Genomic DNA, 18668 nt, shown 5'->3' with positions numbered 1-18668 from the left:
TTCAATAATACATTGACACACATATTTGGTCATTATTTAACTATTTCACATAAAATATATCACTTAATAGCTTGCACTGATCATTCGTTTTTACTTGAGGACACAGAGTAACCACAGAGTGATTATACAGAGTCTCCTTGCTGAGGAGACCCTGCTCCACTGGAGCTTGAGCACTGTATCTCCCCGGGGGGCATCATACTCTGTAGCTGTGACAACCAGACCTGCATGTATCTATTTCTCATGCTCACTTCATCCTTTAGCTTAAATAACTCTACTTCCTCTGCCATCTCTGAGGCTGTCTGACTGGAGAATCACATACAGCAACTCCCTCCCACAGGTTCTACGCCCACACAAAACCAATTTGCTGCCCAGTGAATTCTGCTGTGGCCAATAATTGGCTATTTTGTCAGCGGCTATAAATTCATCTTCCAAATTAATGAGGTTGATGAAAATTAATCGTCATCTGCAGGGGTTCAGTTCTGATGTTTTTCATGTTGGGCCTTGGCAAGGTGTTGGAAAGAGGTTCATTTCCACCTGACAAGAGTAGACCGGCACAATATTACGGGCGGGCAAGAATAATAAAAAACAAAATATGCTAATTTTTGCATCTGATGGTGCCATTAATTGAAACAAAATTAATTTTGTTTTTCCTTTAATTTTCTCATTTTAATCAGCAGCCAGCAAAAAGGCATGTAAAGATATTAAGTAACCACAACGACGCGCTACCACAGGAGCGTGTCAAGAGCAGGCGCACAAACCACATATCAGTTGTTGAACACAGCATCCTTATTAACTTGTGTGAAACAAATAGAAATCTTCACTGGCCTTGTTTCCTGATTACACCCTGACTGTGAGCTACATAACAAAGCCTATTTCAGGAACATCAAGGTTCATTTCCATGTTCCATGTAATTACTGAGCAGTTTGTTTTGGATGACAGTTAGAAATAAAAAGCTCATTTACTTGATTTACATTGCTAAAAGGATAAATATGACCTCATCCTCTGGATTCAACATCATGAGAGGGTTATACAGGCACAAATAAATGTCTTATGAATATTCCTTTTTTAAGCAACTTTTAGTCAGATTGAAATTCCTCGCCTTTTACAAATCATCATGTTGTACTCTTTTTCTCTTTCTGGCTTGTCAGAGGCTGAGTGGAGGCGGCACAATGAATGCTACAGCTTCCCAGCCTTGACATGCCCAGCTGCCTTGTACTAACATAGCTTTTTAGGCGATTTGCAAGGGCTGCAAAGGGAGCCATCACACAGGTTTCAAACACACTTTGATGTACACTCGAGTTCACAAGGCGTTAAACCGTCACGCAAGGGGAAACGAGGAGAGGCGAGGGACCTGGGATTCAGAAGATCCTCTGAAATATGCTGTAGTGGGGTAAACAGGGCTGAAAGAGAATTGCTAAATTGGTGGAGAAAGCGAGGATGCGCGCATGTAGCAATGTTACAGATTTTTTTGTGTCTTTTCATGAAGTAAGAGCTCTACTAAAAGAAAATGTTTAAAACAACCTCAGGCAGTTAGAAACAGTCCTATAATGTTTACCAAACTGTTAAAAGCAAGCATGCGTCAAACAGTCCATTTTCAGCATTGTAAGAGGTTTCACAACCTCTTTATTAAAAGCTTAAATGGACACAGTGACAATAGAGGGATAGGATGGGGTGATTAAAAAGCCTGTGATTGTGAACTTTTGAGAGCATCTGTGAAGATGGCAGGTGTGATTTTCTTCACAAAGTCTATAAAACCTGTTAGAGGAGGGAGGCATGCGAGGGGAGAAGGCGTGGGTGTACAGAACACAGCAAAAACATAAAAATCACACGCGGCGCGGCGTTCTTTACTGGGTCTGTGTCAGACAGGGTGGGGGTGGTCGAAATGGGGACCGGGGTAGGTGTCCGGGTGGCGTGCCTGGTCTCCACTAACAAGCTGTCAGGCACCATGATTGGATGGTAGGTGCGGCGGGTGATGGTTTTTACCATTTTGGTGACCTAGAATTGGAGGGATGGACGGCTCATAATGTCAGTATGGATGGATGGATGGATGCACAACAACCCTGTGGTTTTGCTCCTTTTCAATGCACAGAGTGAGAATAGAGACACACACATTTAAAATAGAAGCAACTGCAAGCACTTTGAGACTGTTCTTGTTCTAGTAACTATTTATTAAGTCAGCCTGCAGAAAAAAATAACATTGTTGAGTTCAAAGACTGACAAACAAAGCAGGTTTCAGTTCCCTTTTCACCAGCATTTTTCATTTTCAACAGTTGAAACCACAATTTGGCATTTTTGTGTACAACTCGTACCTACTTAAGGTTGGCTCCCCAGTGTGTGCAGGGAAGTGAAAACTCTATTATGTGTTTGCTTCCACTCTCATTAGCTCACATCCAGAGGAAAGAGTGAGGAAGGCTGCTTTTTATTGGTCTGACTGAGCTCTTCCTTTAAAATGACTGGTGTTCCATTCAGTGTTTCTGCCAGGGCTTGCTGGATGATGGCCAAAGGGGAAAGCATGGCATGCTGGGACAGGAGGACGAAAGTGGATCTAATTGAGCGTGTGCATGCGCGGACCCGGGCCAATTCTCTTTGAGTTTGAATTGATTGAAAACTAGCAGTTAATCTGAGAGTAAGAGGCCAATTCACAGCAATACTTTTATTAGGATCTTTTTATGTGAGCTGAATTCAGTCAGCTGAAACTTACCGTGGCCCCACTCTCCTCTTTTTAGCTGCTGGTTGTATACAGCAGAGCCTTTTTCTGTTTATTTTCAAGTATTCAAACTAGTAATATTGCTGATGCTAAATCAGTGGAAACATGTTTACCACTAAAAAATAAAAACTTTTTTGCCTGCAAATCAGGAAGATGGGAGAGAGGCTTCTGTGTTTCATCTTTCAGCGGTCGGATGGGGGATAACCATCAAGGGAAAGGAGGGCGTTAGCGTTAGATAGTATGGCAAGACTTTGGTGCAAAAGAACACATGAATAAAACTGTGAGTTGCAGGGAAATGACGAGAGATGGAGAAGTGTTGAGGGTAGAAAAAAAATCATATAAAAGGGAGGAAAACAAAAAGCAGCAAATATAAGAAGAGGGTGTGTGGGGGGTGGGGTGCATCTATTTAATGCCACAGAGCTTCTAAAAGTTCACCCTGCACATTCTGCTTTTCTCCTCAGAGGTGCCTTCCAGAAAATGCACATCGTGAGCCCCCACAAGAAGCATCCTTCCTTCTTTCCTTTCCTCACAAGCAATGCCTTTGATGTCTGTAATGTGCTGCTGCACGTGTACTGCAGTGTTTCTGCTGTCCCAGTGTGTAAAAATCATGCATGTGTGTGGCCGATCCCCTCACAGTAAACAGGCTGGAGGGCATTGGGTCCTCCCTGATGAGGGATTAGACCAGGCTTTTTAATTACAGTTTGACACTCCCCGGAGTAAGAGTTCCACACAGCAATCTCCACCCTCTCTAGAAGCCTCCAGCAGCTGATTGTAGCCATCTTTACAGCACTATCTTTAACACATTATTTTTTGCAGGTATGTCACAAAATAACCAACTGTGTGATAGATGACCTGGTGGAAGATTATGAAATTCATTTTCAGGAATGTAAGGCCCACCTTTTTTTCTTTTGGTATAATGTCAGTGAGGCAAAAGAATAAAGAAATAAACATGCAAAAGAAATAGTACTGCAGAGGATGGAGGCAAAAAAGAGGTGACATAAGTATTATAGAGTATAGGAGTCATATTTAGCTAGTGATGAAGCAGATTTTGTGCTGCCGCTGTAGCCTGTATGGGCACACAGAAGACGGTGGTGTGGTGGGAAAAGCTATACTGGTATAAAAGTCCACTCACCTTCACGTTAGTTGACACATCCTTACAGAAAAAACAACAGAACACAGTAGAGGACAAGTCAACAAAAGAGCTTTTAATAAGAAGCTGGGAGAACATCAGGGGAGTTGGTTCATAATAATGAAAAAAATCAAGTAAATAAAGCAATGAGAGGGAGATGAAACCACTCTGGGCTGTAGGATTATGGGATTTAGAGTTCTTAAGAATGGCAGTCTGGATAGGAGGTACAGTAGCGCAGTGGTTGGTAGCCATAATTAGAATTTTAAGTTAGGACGAAAAGTGTCCTGTGGTGTCCGACTAATGTGGCACAGGAGGACTATCGGTTTTATCTGCAGGTGACGGCTAACACTGTATAGCATCAGTGCAACAGGATAATCATGTACGGTCTATAGACCTACAAGTCTTACCTTAGTTTCTGTGCGCCGCGTGGTTCCATCATCCGAGGTGACCACTGAGACGTGGGAGGTGGGGGTGCCGGGGTCCTCTTCTATGGTGACCGTCTCCTCCACCACCTCCTGCGGCTCTTGCATCATGGCCAGAGACGTGGCGTTACTAGGGCTCTGCTCCTGCGCAGTGAGAGAAATCTGTCATTAGTGAGGGGGAAAAACAACATCCAAACAAAACAACATCCAGGTAATCTGCCATTGACAAGATGAAACTTTAATTGGGCCACCGCGGCAACAAATGATATTAGAATCCAGCAGAGAAAAGCGGGGCATAAATAAGACTATTGTAAATGAAGGGTATTAAATACAACGCCACCTGCAATATGCAAAGCAACACTTGAGAATCAAGTAGATTGAAAGTGTGAAATGCACTACATGAATAATAATGTGTAGAAAATAACAGTGATAAAATATACTGAAGCGAGGAGAGGAATGAAAATAGACAAACATGGCAGGCAGAGAGGAGAACACCACAAAAACAATACAGATTCTAACCTCAAGTGAAAAGTGATAAAAACTACATTTTACAACTGCCATTGTACATTATTGCAAACACTCAAGTGGTAACAATGATTCAATGTGTAAAATTTATTCAATAAGTTACTTTAATACATGCAGCAACACGATTCTTTCGGGAATCTTTCTATGACAATGCTTCTACAATATAGTGCATAGTGGGAAAAAGATAAAGATTTTTGTAGTTTTTTCTAAGTTTAGTCCCGACACTGTGATTTATATCCAAAAACTGAAACTTCAAACTGAGTTAAAGCCTCTGTCATGGCAAGCAAAAGCCTGGAGGATTCATATGATTCATATATTACTGGAAGGCCATGAGTTTGAAGAAATGTATCCATGGGTTATGGATAAAAGTGAGAACGGACTCCTTTATATTCCCCCACCTGACCCCTGCATGGAAGCATGAGAAAAATGTGCTTCCTGCTGATGGAAAAAAGGATATGAAATCAGTGGACAGAGATGCAACGCCCAAGCATGGCCTGCTGCCGGGCAAGAGTGTGACAAAATTACAGCTCTCATGATGGAGAGGGAAAGGAAGGCATTTGAAGCAATCACTGATAACCAAAACAGCACGAGGCCGAGAGAGGGAGAGGACATCGAAAGTAATAGAGAGGGCGGAGAGGGAAAGAGCTGGAGTAGGACGGTGTAGTGGAAACTTGAGTTTTTCCTTTACAAGAGGAAGGGGTTCTACACTGTTAGGCAGCATAGCTGAATCTTTCTTTCAGGTGGTTTCATGTTTTTATGATACCCAGGTGAAAAAACATGAAAAACATTTTGATTTTATTTTATCCCTAATAATAAGAAGAGAAGAGCTTTAAAACAAACAACTCAATATTTTCTTTTCTCATAGGCTAAGCAGTATTTTTTGCAACCAATTGCAGTAGGCTGGAGGGAGAACGGAGGTGACGGCCAATGAGAAAGAAGGAGAAGCAATTTCATGTTAGTCCTCAGTTTGTTTAAAAAAACTACAAGTGATGCCTCGTGGAAGAGGACCGCTTGTTTGGTTTACGTCTTTGAAGACACTAATAAGTGAGCAGTTCTCCATTGATTGGGCAATTTCTCTCAAGCTTCAAAGCTCCACACAGCACTCATTGATCTCCACCCCTTCTTGCTGATCAGTCAAAAGTTTGCACCTTTTTTTTTTCTTTTTGAGGATTTCTTCTCCTTACCCTTCAACCCTCCAGACTCCCTGTCCCTGCTGGGGATACAGACCAGGACTGTGCTCCTAGCTGTTTTAAGGGGTAAGCATTCCCTCCTTCAGCAACACAATGAACATGAAAAACGTACTTTATTTACCTGCTTCACTGTATTCACGATCCTAAGAGTCAATTAGCACTCTGAACTGAGCAGAGTTAGGTCACTACAGTTGGAGAAAGGTTCCAAGACCCTATTATTGGGGTTAATAACTCTGAAGGCTATGGTGCTTCATAGAAAAAGACATTTATTTACACACAATCATAGCTCACAGATAAAGAAAAGACTTTTATTTTTAAACAAGAGACCTCAGGCTAAACAGCCTAGTGCTGGTGGGACTACGGAGACAAGCCTGTGTACTACGGGGTTATGGTGGGGTTATCGCAGCTGTCAATGGGCGAGAGTCAGGGTACACCCTGGAGGGGTCACCAGTCTATTGCAGGGCTATTAGACGTTCAATTTAGGTAATTAGGCCACATTCTATATGTAGATGTGACTTTTTCATAGTGATATTGTGATCCTTTTTTCACCTCATCAAATCTAATCTGGACAAATTATCCATATTCTTGGTTGCTTTGAAGGCCTTATCGGATGACCCCAGAGGAGGCGCTGTCAAAGCAATGATATGTAATAAAAGCAGCACGATCCTACTCTTGTTTAATACACATAGCACTTGGCAAAGTGTTGGACAGAAAGGCGGGGGTGGGGGGTGGTTTTCCTTGGAGGCTCGCTGACAAACTGGCTGCTTGATCTAAGCGTAATGCGGTATCTCTCAATCTCTCATTCACTTCCCCCACTATTCCTCTCCACTCTGCATGCAATAAGTGAGAGAGTGGAGTTGAACTCGACATTACAGCCCCTAAATAAATGATTAAAAGCCGTCTGGCTGTTGGCTAGCACAGCTTTCTGTCGATCCCGGGGGAGCTCTAGGCTGAATCAAGGAGACTCAGGAAAGCATACCCTTTAGTCAAGGGCAGGAGAAGTGGAGCGCAGTGTGTTAATGGCTGATCTCAGAAAAGGGGAATGATAAAGTGGCATGTGAGAAGAAGTTTTGAGCACATGCAAATGTTGTTAAATCATTTTGACTGGGTAGTGGTACTTAAAGTTTGGATGGACCAGCATCTGACAGAGACAGAAATTCCAACCAGCAACACAAAAAACATTTCAAAGGACAAGTGCATCAGTAGAAGTCAAAGCACCTTATAAAAAACCAAGGAAAGCCTGTCTTATCTGTTAATACTGGGTTCATCTACAGACACAAAATACACTCAGTGAAATAGCAACAAAAGAATATTTGTCTCCTAACCTTAAAAGTCTTTCAAAGACCTGGACCCCACTTCTGATGAGGAGAATAGCACTTGCAAGAGCTTTGCCAGTTAAATCACTTCTGTTCAGTCGGTAGCAGAGAGGCTGAAGCATCAAACAGACAGGGATTTGGCTCAGAAGAAGGCCTGAGGATTTGTACAACTTGCACTTTTACTCCATCCAATGTGGTTGGCTCTGACTATAGCAGAGGAAGAGTGGCTGACTTTCTGGATATGAAACCTCACCTTTCTGAGCAGTGTCTAGACCAATAAGACTATTACACTGGCTAAGTCATGAGCACTGAAGTGTGCTTGTGTTAAAAAGAAAATCTGCTATTGCTAAAGAAAAAAAATGAAATTGTGTACTTTAAAGCTTTGTGTTGCTTCAGGCAGAGGATGAGCCTTAGGAACTTATACTCTCCTGTAATCGATGCCTCTGCAAAAAAACAAAAAAAAGCAATACCCTTGACAAGAGCCCTTGAGCAATCTCTTGGTGGAGTATATTTCATTACAATAGATCATGCAGGGGACACACGGCTTCTTAAAAGCAACTAATCTCAACTATAATAGATTGCTGTGCTGAAAAAAGAAAAGAGGGAGGAGAACTAGGCATACAAAAACGGGAGATTAAGTGATACAGCGGTGTCAATTAGCAGCGGCCTGCTATCTGCCATCAATCCAAACCCATTCATCATCTCTGTTCAATAAGCTGCTCAGTGTTGTCTAAGGATGGAGAGATAGAGTAAAATAAGAGAGTGTCTGCAGATAAGGGGCTTCCCTTCCCCCAGGACAGAATCACAACAAGAAAACTTCAGCTGGAGTTAAGAGAACGAGTCATCGCTGCTGAAGGTGTCCAGTGGAAATAGTACAGAGATTGTACTGAAAATAGTAAACTTGTCTTGCCTTGGGGTAATGAGGTAAGTTTTCAAACTAGAAACTATAATGTTCTGTCCATGTTCTGGCCACTTTATCATGGAAGTCTATGGACCCATGACTGGACTGCAGTTTTTTTGCACTACTGCATCATTTTGTGGTCATAGAGGATGTTAAGATAACATCAAAAATGCCCTCAGGCCCCCGGTACAATTCCATGATGGGACCTAGGATTTATTTGCTCACAACTTTCTGTGCTTGATTACATTACATATATTTCTCACTCACTGGCGACACAGTGTACTCTCTGATGTCTCTAACCACACTTGTACTAGTGATCAGACTCTGCTACTCTCCTAGCTCCACCACCACCTGTATGAGCATAATAAGCATTCACAGAATATAACTATGGATGAAGCTTCTGTGACATGTGTCACATGTTGGTTTCTGAAGCGCAGTTTTGAGTCTCTGTGGAGTCACAGTCCACCTAAACTCCAAATACAGGCAAACAGGTGAAGCACAGAAGCAGAAAGCTCATGCTGTGAATCAGCACCTCTCTGTTGCTGCTGGTCCTGTGCTAAGTTTAGTGTTTCCCAGTAGTGACAAGGCAGAGAATACACTTCAAACACCAAAACAGAGCTATTTGTGTCTGGATCAAAGATCAAACAAGTTATTGAGCTGAACATATTTAATTTTACCATAACGATTTGAGTCAAAAGAGACATTTTAAGCTAGAAGTCCAATCTGATTCAATTCCAATCTTATTGCCAATTACAGGTACACATGAGGGACAAGTGTCCCACTCACTGCTACAGGAGAGCAGAAATGAGACCTGCATGTCTCAGTCTGAACACAGCGGGTGGGAGGATGTGGTTCTTTCAGTTTGAGACAACAAACCATGTCAGTCCACCACCTGGTCACGCATGCTAGTGCGATCAGTCACCTTCTTTCCTGATGCACACACATGCACACACACACGATATGCTCTGGCTTAGCCTGACCCCTGCGCAGTGACTAACAGGATTTCACTCCGGAGACATGCCAGCAATCATTACATGGCTCTTACACAATTAATCCTCTAGCAAAGATCATCTGGCTAACCTTGGGTTGTCCAATTTCCCATCAGCCCCTTCTGTTTCTACCACCTGCCCTCTCAGCAGGTCTCTATGGCAAGGAATCACATGATAAAGTTCAAGAGAGAAAAAGGAAAAAAAAGGGTGTAGGGTGAAAAAACAACTATGAACTGTGTGCCGTGTGATCCAAACATCCAGCCAAAACAAGGCTTGTTTGTGGGATTCAGCAGAGGCAGACGGGAAGTCAAGCAAAGGAAGAGGAACTAGAGAGGCTGACAATGCGTGGCAAAGGCCCAAAACAGCATGCTATCCCAGGGTACAAAAAAAAGGGGGGAAAAGGGGGGCATTCAGTCAGATCCAAGACCAGTCAGGCTCTCGGTTACAGCCAGGGCAGAGGTTCAAACTCTGGAATAATTGGTAGTCCAGCTGACTGGTGTGTGGTGTGTAGACTTTGTGTGTGAATTTGTGTATCAAATTTAAAAATCCTTCAGCTGTTTAAATGGGTAAAGCACACAAATAACTAACAGGAGAGGGCCAAAGTCCTGATGATGCAGCTGGCATCGATGGGACCTTAATCTCTCCTCTGGTGACTGATCCTGGGCCAAATCTGGGCTTCTCCTCTCTCTCTCTCTCTTTCTCTCTCATCTCTTTCACGCTTGGTCTCCTGGTTTCAGACGCCTCCATCATTTCCCACCCCAGGCCTGCTTTTTCTACCTCTTCCCAGAAACCCCCAATCTCATCTCCCTCCCTCGCCCCCTGCACCACCCTCAATGGATGTGCCCTTTTGTTCCTTTTGCACCAGCGCCTAGAGACAGAACAAAACTTAGCCATGCCGACTGACAGACTCAGTCTTGATTGCTTCCCGACAGGGCATCGCAGCCATGTTTTCCCTCTGAGAAACAACAATCTGGTGACAGATGGAAACCCCAGCTCGACCCTCCCGGCAACATTGAACACCCCCCATAATCTCTGGAAAAGGCTGATATTCCCATGCAAATTGGCCAGGAGATGTTTTGAAACCTTGGATAATTTCTTACATATGCTATGAATTATACACAATACAAACACACAGACTCACATACCACATGTTTTCACATAGTAACTCATGGCCTGCAGTCAGATTAGGAGTCAAATATCCAGGAAATCAGACTGAATGTGGAATTCGGGGCATGATTTGAGCAGCGAAAAGATAAACAAGTGGTGCAGATTTTTAGTAAGTCTCCAAAGAGAGGCAGGTGGATTATAAATAATAAAAAAAGCTCAGAGCCAGCGCAGCAACTAAAACAATAAAGAGGGGTCAGAGATTAGAGCCCAGGTCTGATTATTTGGACAGTGGGTGCAGCAAAGAGAGGGAGAGGCTGACTAATGGCTTGTCACAAGCGATGGATGCCAGGCAGGGGGTGGACTTGCTATGATGGTGCATCTCTGGGCTTCCTGGAGGGTAGTTTGTTTGCTGCGCCCCTCCCCTGCAGCAGCCTCTGGATCACTGTCAGCATGAGTCTGTCAGAGGACTGGTGACTGGAGGGGGGAGGGAGGGGGGAGATGCGGAGGAGGCTGTGAGACAAGCCTTGCCAAGAGCTCAGTTCATGTGAGGTCTACTGGAGATTTAGGGAGTTGGAAAGGGGACATATGTTTCACTTCCTGTCAAGCTACCAGTTCAGCACTTATTGTCCCCTCGACACCCGTCCTCCAAAAACTGTCTGCATGTGCAGCCGCAGGGTCTCCCATTTAAGAGAATTTTCCCCCCTCCCTTTTCCCCTCCATTACCGGCTTTCTTTCTGTGTAGAAAACAGTAAAGCCTGAGGCACTTATAGCGGAGGACTACTAACAGGCTTAGCAGGATTCTTTCACTGTCTTGGAAAAGATACTAAACATCCTCCTGTGGGACTGCGATGGTAGGGAATGCGGGTAGGGTTAGGTCATCAAAACAATACCATCATTTTTTTCCTTTGAATAACACAAGCCTATGACTGACACAACTTGTGCTTTCTCTAGTTAAGACATTTTGGAACAAATTAAACTACTCCTCATCTGAACAGGAGGCCCCAAAACCTATAACAATAAGGCACACAAACCACCCCTGGAAAGAAAAAAAAACGTTCACACATCACAGCGCTAACACAGTCCATCACAATAACGGCGACTGCTTTTCAAATACACACTTGGTCAAATGTGATTAACTGCCCTCTGGGGATATTTTTTATGGCCTGGTGCCAACCGTATGTTAAAGAATTGGGCTCATTTTGTGGGCAGCAGTGCAGCGTCAAAAGGAGTCGCAAGAACCAGCCGATGGAGAAACCCCTGCCAATTTACTGCTAACCTTCCTCGGGTCAAGAGATAAGGGGAGGCTAAATGTATGTGCGTGTATGAAGGAGGCATTTAGCTGTTGGATAAATTTATCAGGACACCTGAGACAACCTTTATTTATGAAGTCACAAAGGTGACCCTCTCTGTCTGTGAATCACATACGTGTATGCACTGACCTCTAAGTGTTTCATGTGGATTTTAAATGTAGTATAATATTGCTGAATGCTAGCTGAATTTTAAAACAGACCTCTACACAAACACACAGGGTCCCTCAGCAGTTTATAGTCAGAGCTTACTGTTAAACACAACCACAATTCTCAAGTCTGCAGGTCAACCAGAGTACACAGACACAATGCCCTCCACATCACTCCGAGACAAAGACACAGCTCCCTCTCATCTCACAGTGTAAAACACTGAGTCGACACAAAGAGCGTTTTTCATGACAAGGCTCAAAATGTACTTAGAGAGAGAGAGACAGAGGAAGGCGAAGCCATCACAAATGAACCCGGCCCCTGTTGCGACTTCAATGGGGCCGGTGGACCAGTCCAGCCCACAAACGACTGTGCAGTACTGCGGTCGTCCCATTTACTCTTTGGAGAAACACTGTCATGCTGTCTACACTTTAAAAATGCTGCGCGACTATGCAGAAATGTATGGTAAAGCGTGCGGAAACTCCACGGTGCATCCAGATGTTACTGCGGTGCTGCCGCTGATTTCATTCATCTGCTCTTAAAAAGCACAGTTCTTGCCCGACTTTCAGAACTTTGGAATTTGATACTTTTAAAAAAAAAAGTGTTTTCTTGAGTAAAAATATCCTCACATCATCTGTGCTCCACTGCACTGTGTGTGCAGGAGTATGCTTCAACATACAACCAACACACACTCAAAGACATGGACACACACACAGGGTATGGAGAGGAGAGGACAGAGGAGTAAGCAGCAAATGACAGCAAATGATACAAATGTAACAAGAGTATATTTATGAAAGTAGAGACTGCCAGTGGTCTCCAATTTGTGGTCCTTTGCTTTTCTTATGAAAGTCCATGTGGTCCTCGCAAAAAAAGCAATTGCCCATCCCTGACCTAATGTATTCTACTGCTTCTAGAAGAGGGCTAAATTGGATCCGAACAGGATCTGTATTGGTTTGCTACAGATGTGATTGTGTTACAGTTAAGATTTTTAATCAGATTAATAGCTTCACAAAAAACAAAAACTCATTTAGAAGGAAACAATTCTACCTGATTTCCTCTGAATATTGAGCAGGGATAAATAAGTGAGTGAGGTGAGTAAGTTTTAAGCTCACTTTCAAAGCTCTGAGCTGATCATGAATATTTAAAACAATGCAAGATATCTCAAATATAGTTTTGGTAGTGTGCCTTTTACTTTGCATGTTAAATTAGCACAGAGTACAGCTTCAGCAAGAGAATGGGTTTAAAGTCTTTGAAGCTGTGGCTCATTCACAATGAAGTGTGGCTTTCGTTGGGTAAATGTAGCAGAGTTTAGATTTTAAATGCAGAGGAAAGCCTAGGTTGGGTGGGTGGGTGAGTGAGTGGGCGGAGCTGAAAGACTTTTTTTTTTAAGCTTGGTAACTCTCCGTCCCTGATGTGATGAAAGTGAAAGGCCATCTTTTTCCTCTGATAAAATGTTCCCAAATTTTCGTTCTCTGTCATGCACTATTCATGCTCTGGGCTCTGCGTTGTGTTGCTCTGCAGGTGGTTGGGAGGAAGAGGAGGATGCAGATGAAATATGGATTATCTCCTCTCAGTGTCTGGCTAAGCCCCACTTTGCTGGCACTGCTGCTTTTCAATGTAGCTCCCCTCCCACACAGCCAGCCAGCTGCAGGCCTAGCATCTGGCTAACACCCCCCCCACACCCTACCCCGCCCAGCCTTTAATCAACCAAACACGCACACATACATAAACACATCTCTATCCATATCAGCCCCATGATGACACCCCCCTCCTCCTCTCCAGTATCCTCGGCTGCTTTCTGTACAAAAGGAAACGCTGACTTCTGAAGATTTGTGTATCCAGTAAACAGGATCTTGCCCAAAAATAGCCGGTAGCTGGTAGAGGAGTGATGACAGCCCACAGACTACAAACTGTCCTATTAGGAGATAGGTCAGGGTAGTTTGGATGACAGATAACATCCCAACTCTGCTAAAAGACATGACTCCCTACAGGAAGGAAATTTCAACCCAGCCCATCTGAGTCCTCTGGGACAACAGTAAGAGCTGCTCCTGATTCACAACCCCCCCCCTAAAACCACACTGAGCTGCTCACTTACCCACTATCAGACATCCCTGCTCATACAGATTTACATTAAATGCTTCAGATTTTCTGCTTTGAGGTCCTTGATTTTGCACTTTTGTCCACAACGTTCAATGCAACAGCACAAGCATGACAATCGAACTTTAAACAAACACTTCGGAAACAAAACAAAAATGAAAGCCAACAACAAAACGACTGTCAATGCTGTGCAGTAACATTTATTATGGCTCAGTATTTAGTAGAAGCACCCTTTAGATGTAATACTGCCACAAGTCTCTTTCACACCTGGATTTGGGGATCCTCTTTGCTCTAACATGCACTGTGAGCTGTAAGGTCTTATACAGACAGGTGTGTGTCTTTCCTCATCAAGTCCAATCAGTATCATCAAACACAGCTGGACTCAGATGAAGCTGTAGAACCATCTGAAGGATGATCAGAAGAAATGGACGCACCTGAGTTCAATATATGAGTCACAGCAAAGGCTCTGAATACTTAGGACCATGTCATGTTTCACTTTTAAAACAAAAATAATGAACAAAGATGAGGTATTAAAATAAGCTGTGGTGTGTGCAAATGCATGCTATGTAAGTGTGTGGAAAAAAAGGAAAATAAGTAAACAACAGGAAACGGCGTGGGCACACAGTGCGGAGTCACACCACAGAAATGGGCGGAGCTTTATACACTTGCACATGACTGGCCAGGTGCTATTCATTACCGATTTGATTACCTATTGAAACCAACAGGCCACTGTGACATCAGAATGAGGGACTCGGCAAAGCTGCACAGTCACTATGTTTACATGTAAACCACATTTTGTCCATATTAACGTTAAGGCAATATTCTAAATGTGTTTACATGCTCTGCAGCTACAGTAATGTTCCTGCATGTTCACTAGAATATATTGACTCAACCAGAAACAAACACTAGTAGCAACAAACGTTATGAGGTCAGCACATTATTATCAGTAACTATTTCCATGAAGTCTAAAATGTGTTGCATTGTTTTTTTTATTAATCTATGCTACCCTTATATATTGACAACCCTCACCCTCATTCACATTCTTAAAAAACACGAGAACTCTAGAAAATCACAAATAGTGCCATAAGACTTGTTAGCGTTAGCATCTCATGTCTGCCAAGTCCACCTAAGAGTTGGGGTGAACCTCTACAACCAGGACTGGTAGGAAAGAGCAGTGATGGTCTAGTTCAAAGAGAACATTGCTGTATGTCGTGCTTTAAAAAATCATTCCCCACTGGAACTGCCACAAAATGCTGTCAAAGTACTACAGTACATTCAAGGCGCTTCCATGCTGTAATAATTCGACTAAGGTCAGCATACTTCTTATGTCTTAAATCTATTATGACCTATAAGAAAATAGTGTCATATTCCAAATATGCTCTTATTCGGGTTAATATTGGAGTTCTGCTGTACATGTTAGACCTCACCATCACAAAAGCCAATGTATGATCCTTACACATCGATGTTGCTGCACATTGCTGCAGAAGTGGCCCCTCTCCTCCTGTTCATTACGAGGTGACAGTTTTAAAAAGTGATGCCCATGTCTGTATCAGTCACAGTGACATAAACTCCACTGAGGCTAATTTAGAGTGAGTGATGAAAACAGTAAACACGCACTCGTTTTCTTGTAGACCTCCTAGAAACCTCCTCAAGGACCTCCAGACTTCCACTTTGTTATAGGCAGCTCCTCACCACAACTATGTTAACCCAGGGGAATGTGGGTAATCTAAAAGCAATTATGCAAAGAACAACAGCCATCATCGGACACTTCAGTGAGTGGTGCTTCAGGCTAACCTGAAGAGACTGCAGTAGCAGCTGATAGAGCCTGTGCGCCTGCCTGTCTACCGCTCTGATTATCAGGAACACTGAGAGGTTTGTGTGTTTTTGTCTGTGTTAGACAGAGGATGTCCGGTGAGCGCCAGCCATCTGATTACCCTCAATTCTGATGCGATGCAGCCATGCTAAATCAGTTTAGTCTCATCTTCCTCTCTTAATTGAGAAAGGTACTTTCCAGAGTCATGATGAAACCTGAAACCAGGATACAGCATATTACTCTCTTGTGGCTGGAAACGTTACACGTTAACATTTGGAGTAAGTCAATATTTAACAAAATGCACACCAGCAACACTGTGAATGGGAAAAGCTAAGTCAATAAGCTGTGACAACTCATATTAATATCAGCATCGTGGGGGACAGACGATGTCCTTAACCCTGTCTACTACTTGTTTATCTTACTGTAATAGTAAGTGGCGGATTGCTGGCACAGCATTACGAGCTGACGGGAAGGAAACATGGGTGCTAGTCATTTTCCTGCTGTCTGCCCACTGTGGAATCCAACCCCACCCTGGTAGGTTCATGACAACAGGAGAGGCTAGCTGGTACAGTTTCTAGTGTATGAGACTGCTGCTGCTGTATGACTATTTATATTTGGAAGAGCAACCACGCTGATGCTGCTGCTACAATCTGGTTCATGAGAGCAAGAAGTCCATAAAGAAATCTGTCAAACTTCATGGACTGGAAATATAAAGGAAACTGTTCTGAGCAGTGTGTGTGTGTGTGTTGACCCACTGGAACAGGCCTGACAAACACATCAACTCAGCTGCAAGAAAGTAAACTTTAATGAGCATCCTCTGCAGACTTCCAGTGTAGTCAGGGCAGAGGTTTACTAAGGCCACACCATCTGGGAGGTTACCTCTGTTGTTACCTTTGCACCAGCTGGCAGGAGCTGCTTTGTGTGTGCATGTGTGTGTGTGACTGTCTTGGGCGAGCAGAGGCCCATGTTCTAGCCCACACAGAGAGCGTGGGGTCCACTCAAGGATGGGAGAGCAGGCCTCTCTGTCTGAAGGCTTAAAATAGAGCACAGGGTGTGAGATGACTACAGCCAGTCTGGCAGTGTGGAGAACTTTTTTCCTTTTTCTTTTTTTTTGTAAAGAGGGGGTGCCACTGCCACATGTTGTGAGTTCTGCAGCATTGAAGTGGGGCCCAGAACTAAGTCACTACAATGTTGGATCCTGATCTGGCACCCCCACACTAAAATCATCTCATGAAGCAAGAGTTATGAAGTTGTTTGAGGTGTGTTAGCAGCTCTTTAAAGTAGGGTGAGGCTGCTTTTACTGCAGGGTTTACACACCATCCTCAGGCTGCAGGCACAGTGGAATAATCTGCAGAGTAAGACATCAGTTTTTATAATTATTCCAATAACCTCTGGCTGTGGTCCTTCATATCAAGGCTGAATGGAAAATATCTCATTTTTAATGAAAGTCTAAATATATAGGCTAACATGCTAATACTGTTTCTCACAAGATATTTTTGTCAGCAGTAGCCAATGCACTCTACTCCAAACACAGTGCACATCACACACACACACACACACACCACTGCCACAGCACTTTTTATTTGCAGCTATAAAAAAAATGTAGCGGACGGTGACAGGCTTCTCCAATAATCCTCCATGAGAAAGAGCTGTAAGAAGGCAGCTTTGGCAAAAGAAAAGCAGGCACACAATCGAAGACAAATCTTTCTCTGGGAAAATGCAATATAACCACAGGGCTTTTTTTGTCAGCTTTACACTGCTAGAAAAGAGGCAGATATGCAAGTTTTCTCAAAAGGTCCTAGTCAGCTTTTCACACAGGCACACAGGATTGCAGAGGTTACAAAAGCACTGCGTAAGAAACTAACTTGGAGGGCTGGACCAGCACCAACAGAATTAACTACAATACATGCTAACATCCTGTGCTTTTGTGGCCTCAGCCAATGTCCTCTTCTTTTATGGCTCAGCAGGAATGCAAGCATTCATACACAAAGGTGGTCTGAGGCGTACTGCACTGTGTCTGGGAAACACCTCTGCCTGCCTGCTGACATACTGTATTCCTGAGGCATCAATCAATGATGTGTATGAAAAAATATATTCATTTACGTCACTTTTACTACAACTTGTAAATTACATTTCAATCCTGATCTGTATTTCTGTGCAAAACAATCCATTGTCTTATCAAATTCCTGTGCTGTGACTAGATGCTAATGGCTAATTATGCATATCTGAAGCTTCTTTCTTTGGAATAGTGAATATATTCCACCCATCACTTTTGCAATTAGTGCAGTTTATTGCACAAAAAAACAAACTTCTCATGCTGATCTCGGCATAAACATTAAAGCATGCCAGGTCTTCTCCTTCCTTAAAATCTTTTCGGCTCAGTTTTTTGTCTAAGATATGAAAAACAAATCTATACTGGTCAAGCCCATGTATTCATCAGAGCCAGCAGGCAGTGATTCACCTGCATTTATGTGCACTTGCTCTACACCTGACTTCTCAGGTCTGCATCAGCTCACCCATGCAAGCAGTTTCCTGATCAGAATGAATTTGTGTTTGACAGCCAAACTGGGAACACAAAGTAAGAGAGAGAGAGAGAGAGATAGACCCCCATGTCTATAAAGGGACTCACAACATCTCCCTCCCCTTGTCTGAGACATCCCCAGATTTCACTGCAATTACTCCGAGCATCTGCACACTATATCCAGGCTGCTACAACCTGAGCACTGTGGAGCATAAGACTGGCAGAGCTGTGAGCCAGGGTCCCTCTGCCATAGCAATTTCAGCAAATAAATAAGATATGTAACAATTGTTTCACTCCTAATTCAGGACTCCAGATGCCCCCTCATTTCATTAGGCTGAAATCCTGACTGAGACGAGACAGAGCCATAAGAATTGCGTGCCAGAGAAGCGGTTAGATAGATAGCGGGCAGGCACCATCCAATAACAAATGAACACTCAATCTTATTTTGGATCCCTGGAAACACTGAGGTTGTGTTTTTCTCTTCAATCGTAGCAGAT

At 43.3% G+C, this 18668-nt stretch overlaps 1 protein-coding gene across 11 annotated transcripts in view; it reads right to left on the bottom strand.

Annotated features, from left to right (window-relative positions):
* The window catches only part of arvcfb (ARVCF delta catenin family member b), a 176818-nt gene that overhangs the window by 61023 nt on the left and 97127 nt on the right, over positions 1-18668 (bottom strand). For 6 of the 11 annotated variants that reach the window (XM_028413828.1, XM_028413823.1, XM_028413825.1 and 3 more), the window contains 3 exons: positions 4244-4402; positions 3840-3860; positions 1849-1995 (listed from right to left, as the gene is read on the bottom strand). In XM_028413828.1, coding sequence (XP_028269629.1) covers positions 1849-1995; positions 3840-3860; positions 4244-4369 — 294 coding nt within the window. In that variant the 5' untranslated portion in view covers positions 4370-4402. The remainder of the gene's footprint in view (positions 1-1848; positions 1996-3839; positions 3861-4243; positions 4403-18668) is intronic. The other 5 variants (XM_028413832.1, XM_028413834.1, XM_028413833.1 and 2 more) reach the window with 2 other exon arrangements.

Source organism: Parambassis ranga, chromosome 9 (assembly GCF_900634625.1).
Source record: "Parambassis ranga chromosome 9, fParRan2.1, whole genome shotgun sequence".
Lineage (NCBI taxonomy): Eukaryota > Metazoa > Chordata > Actinopteri > Ambassidae > Parambassis > Parambassis ranga.
This window is presented reverse-complemented; position numbering and strand designations above follow the sequence as displayed.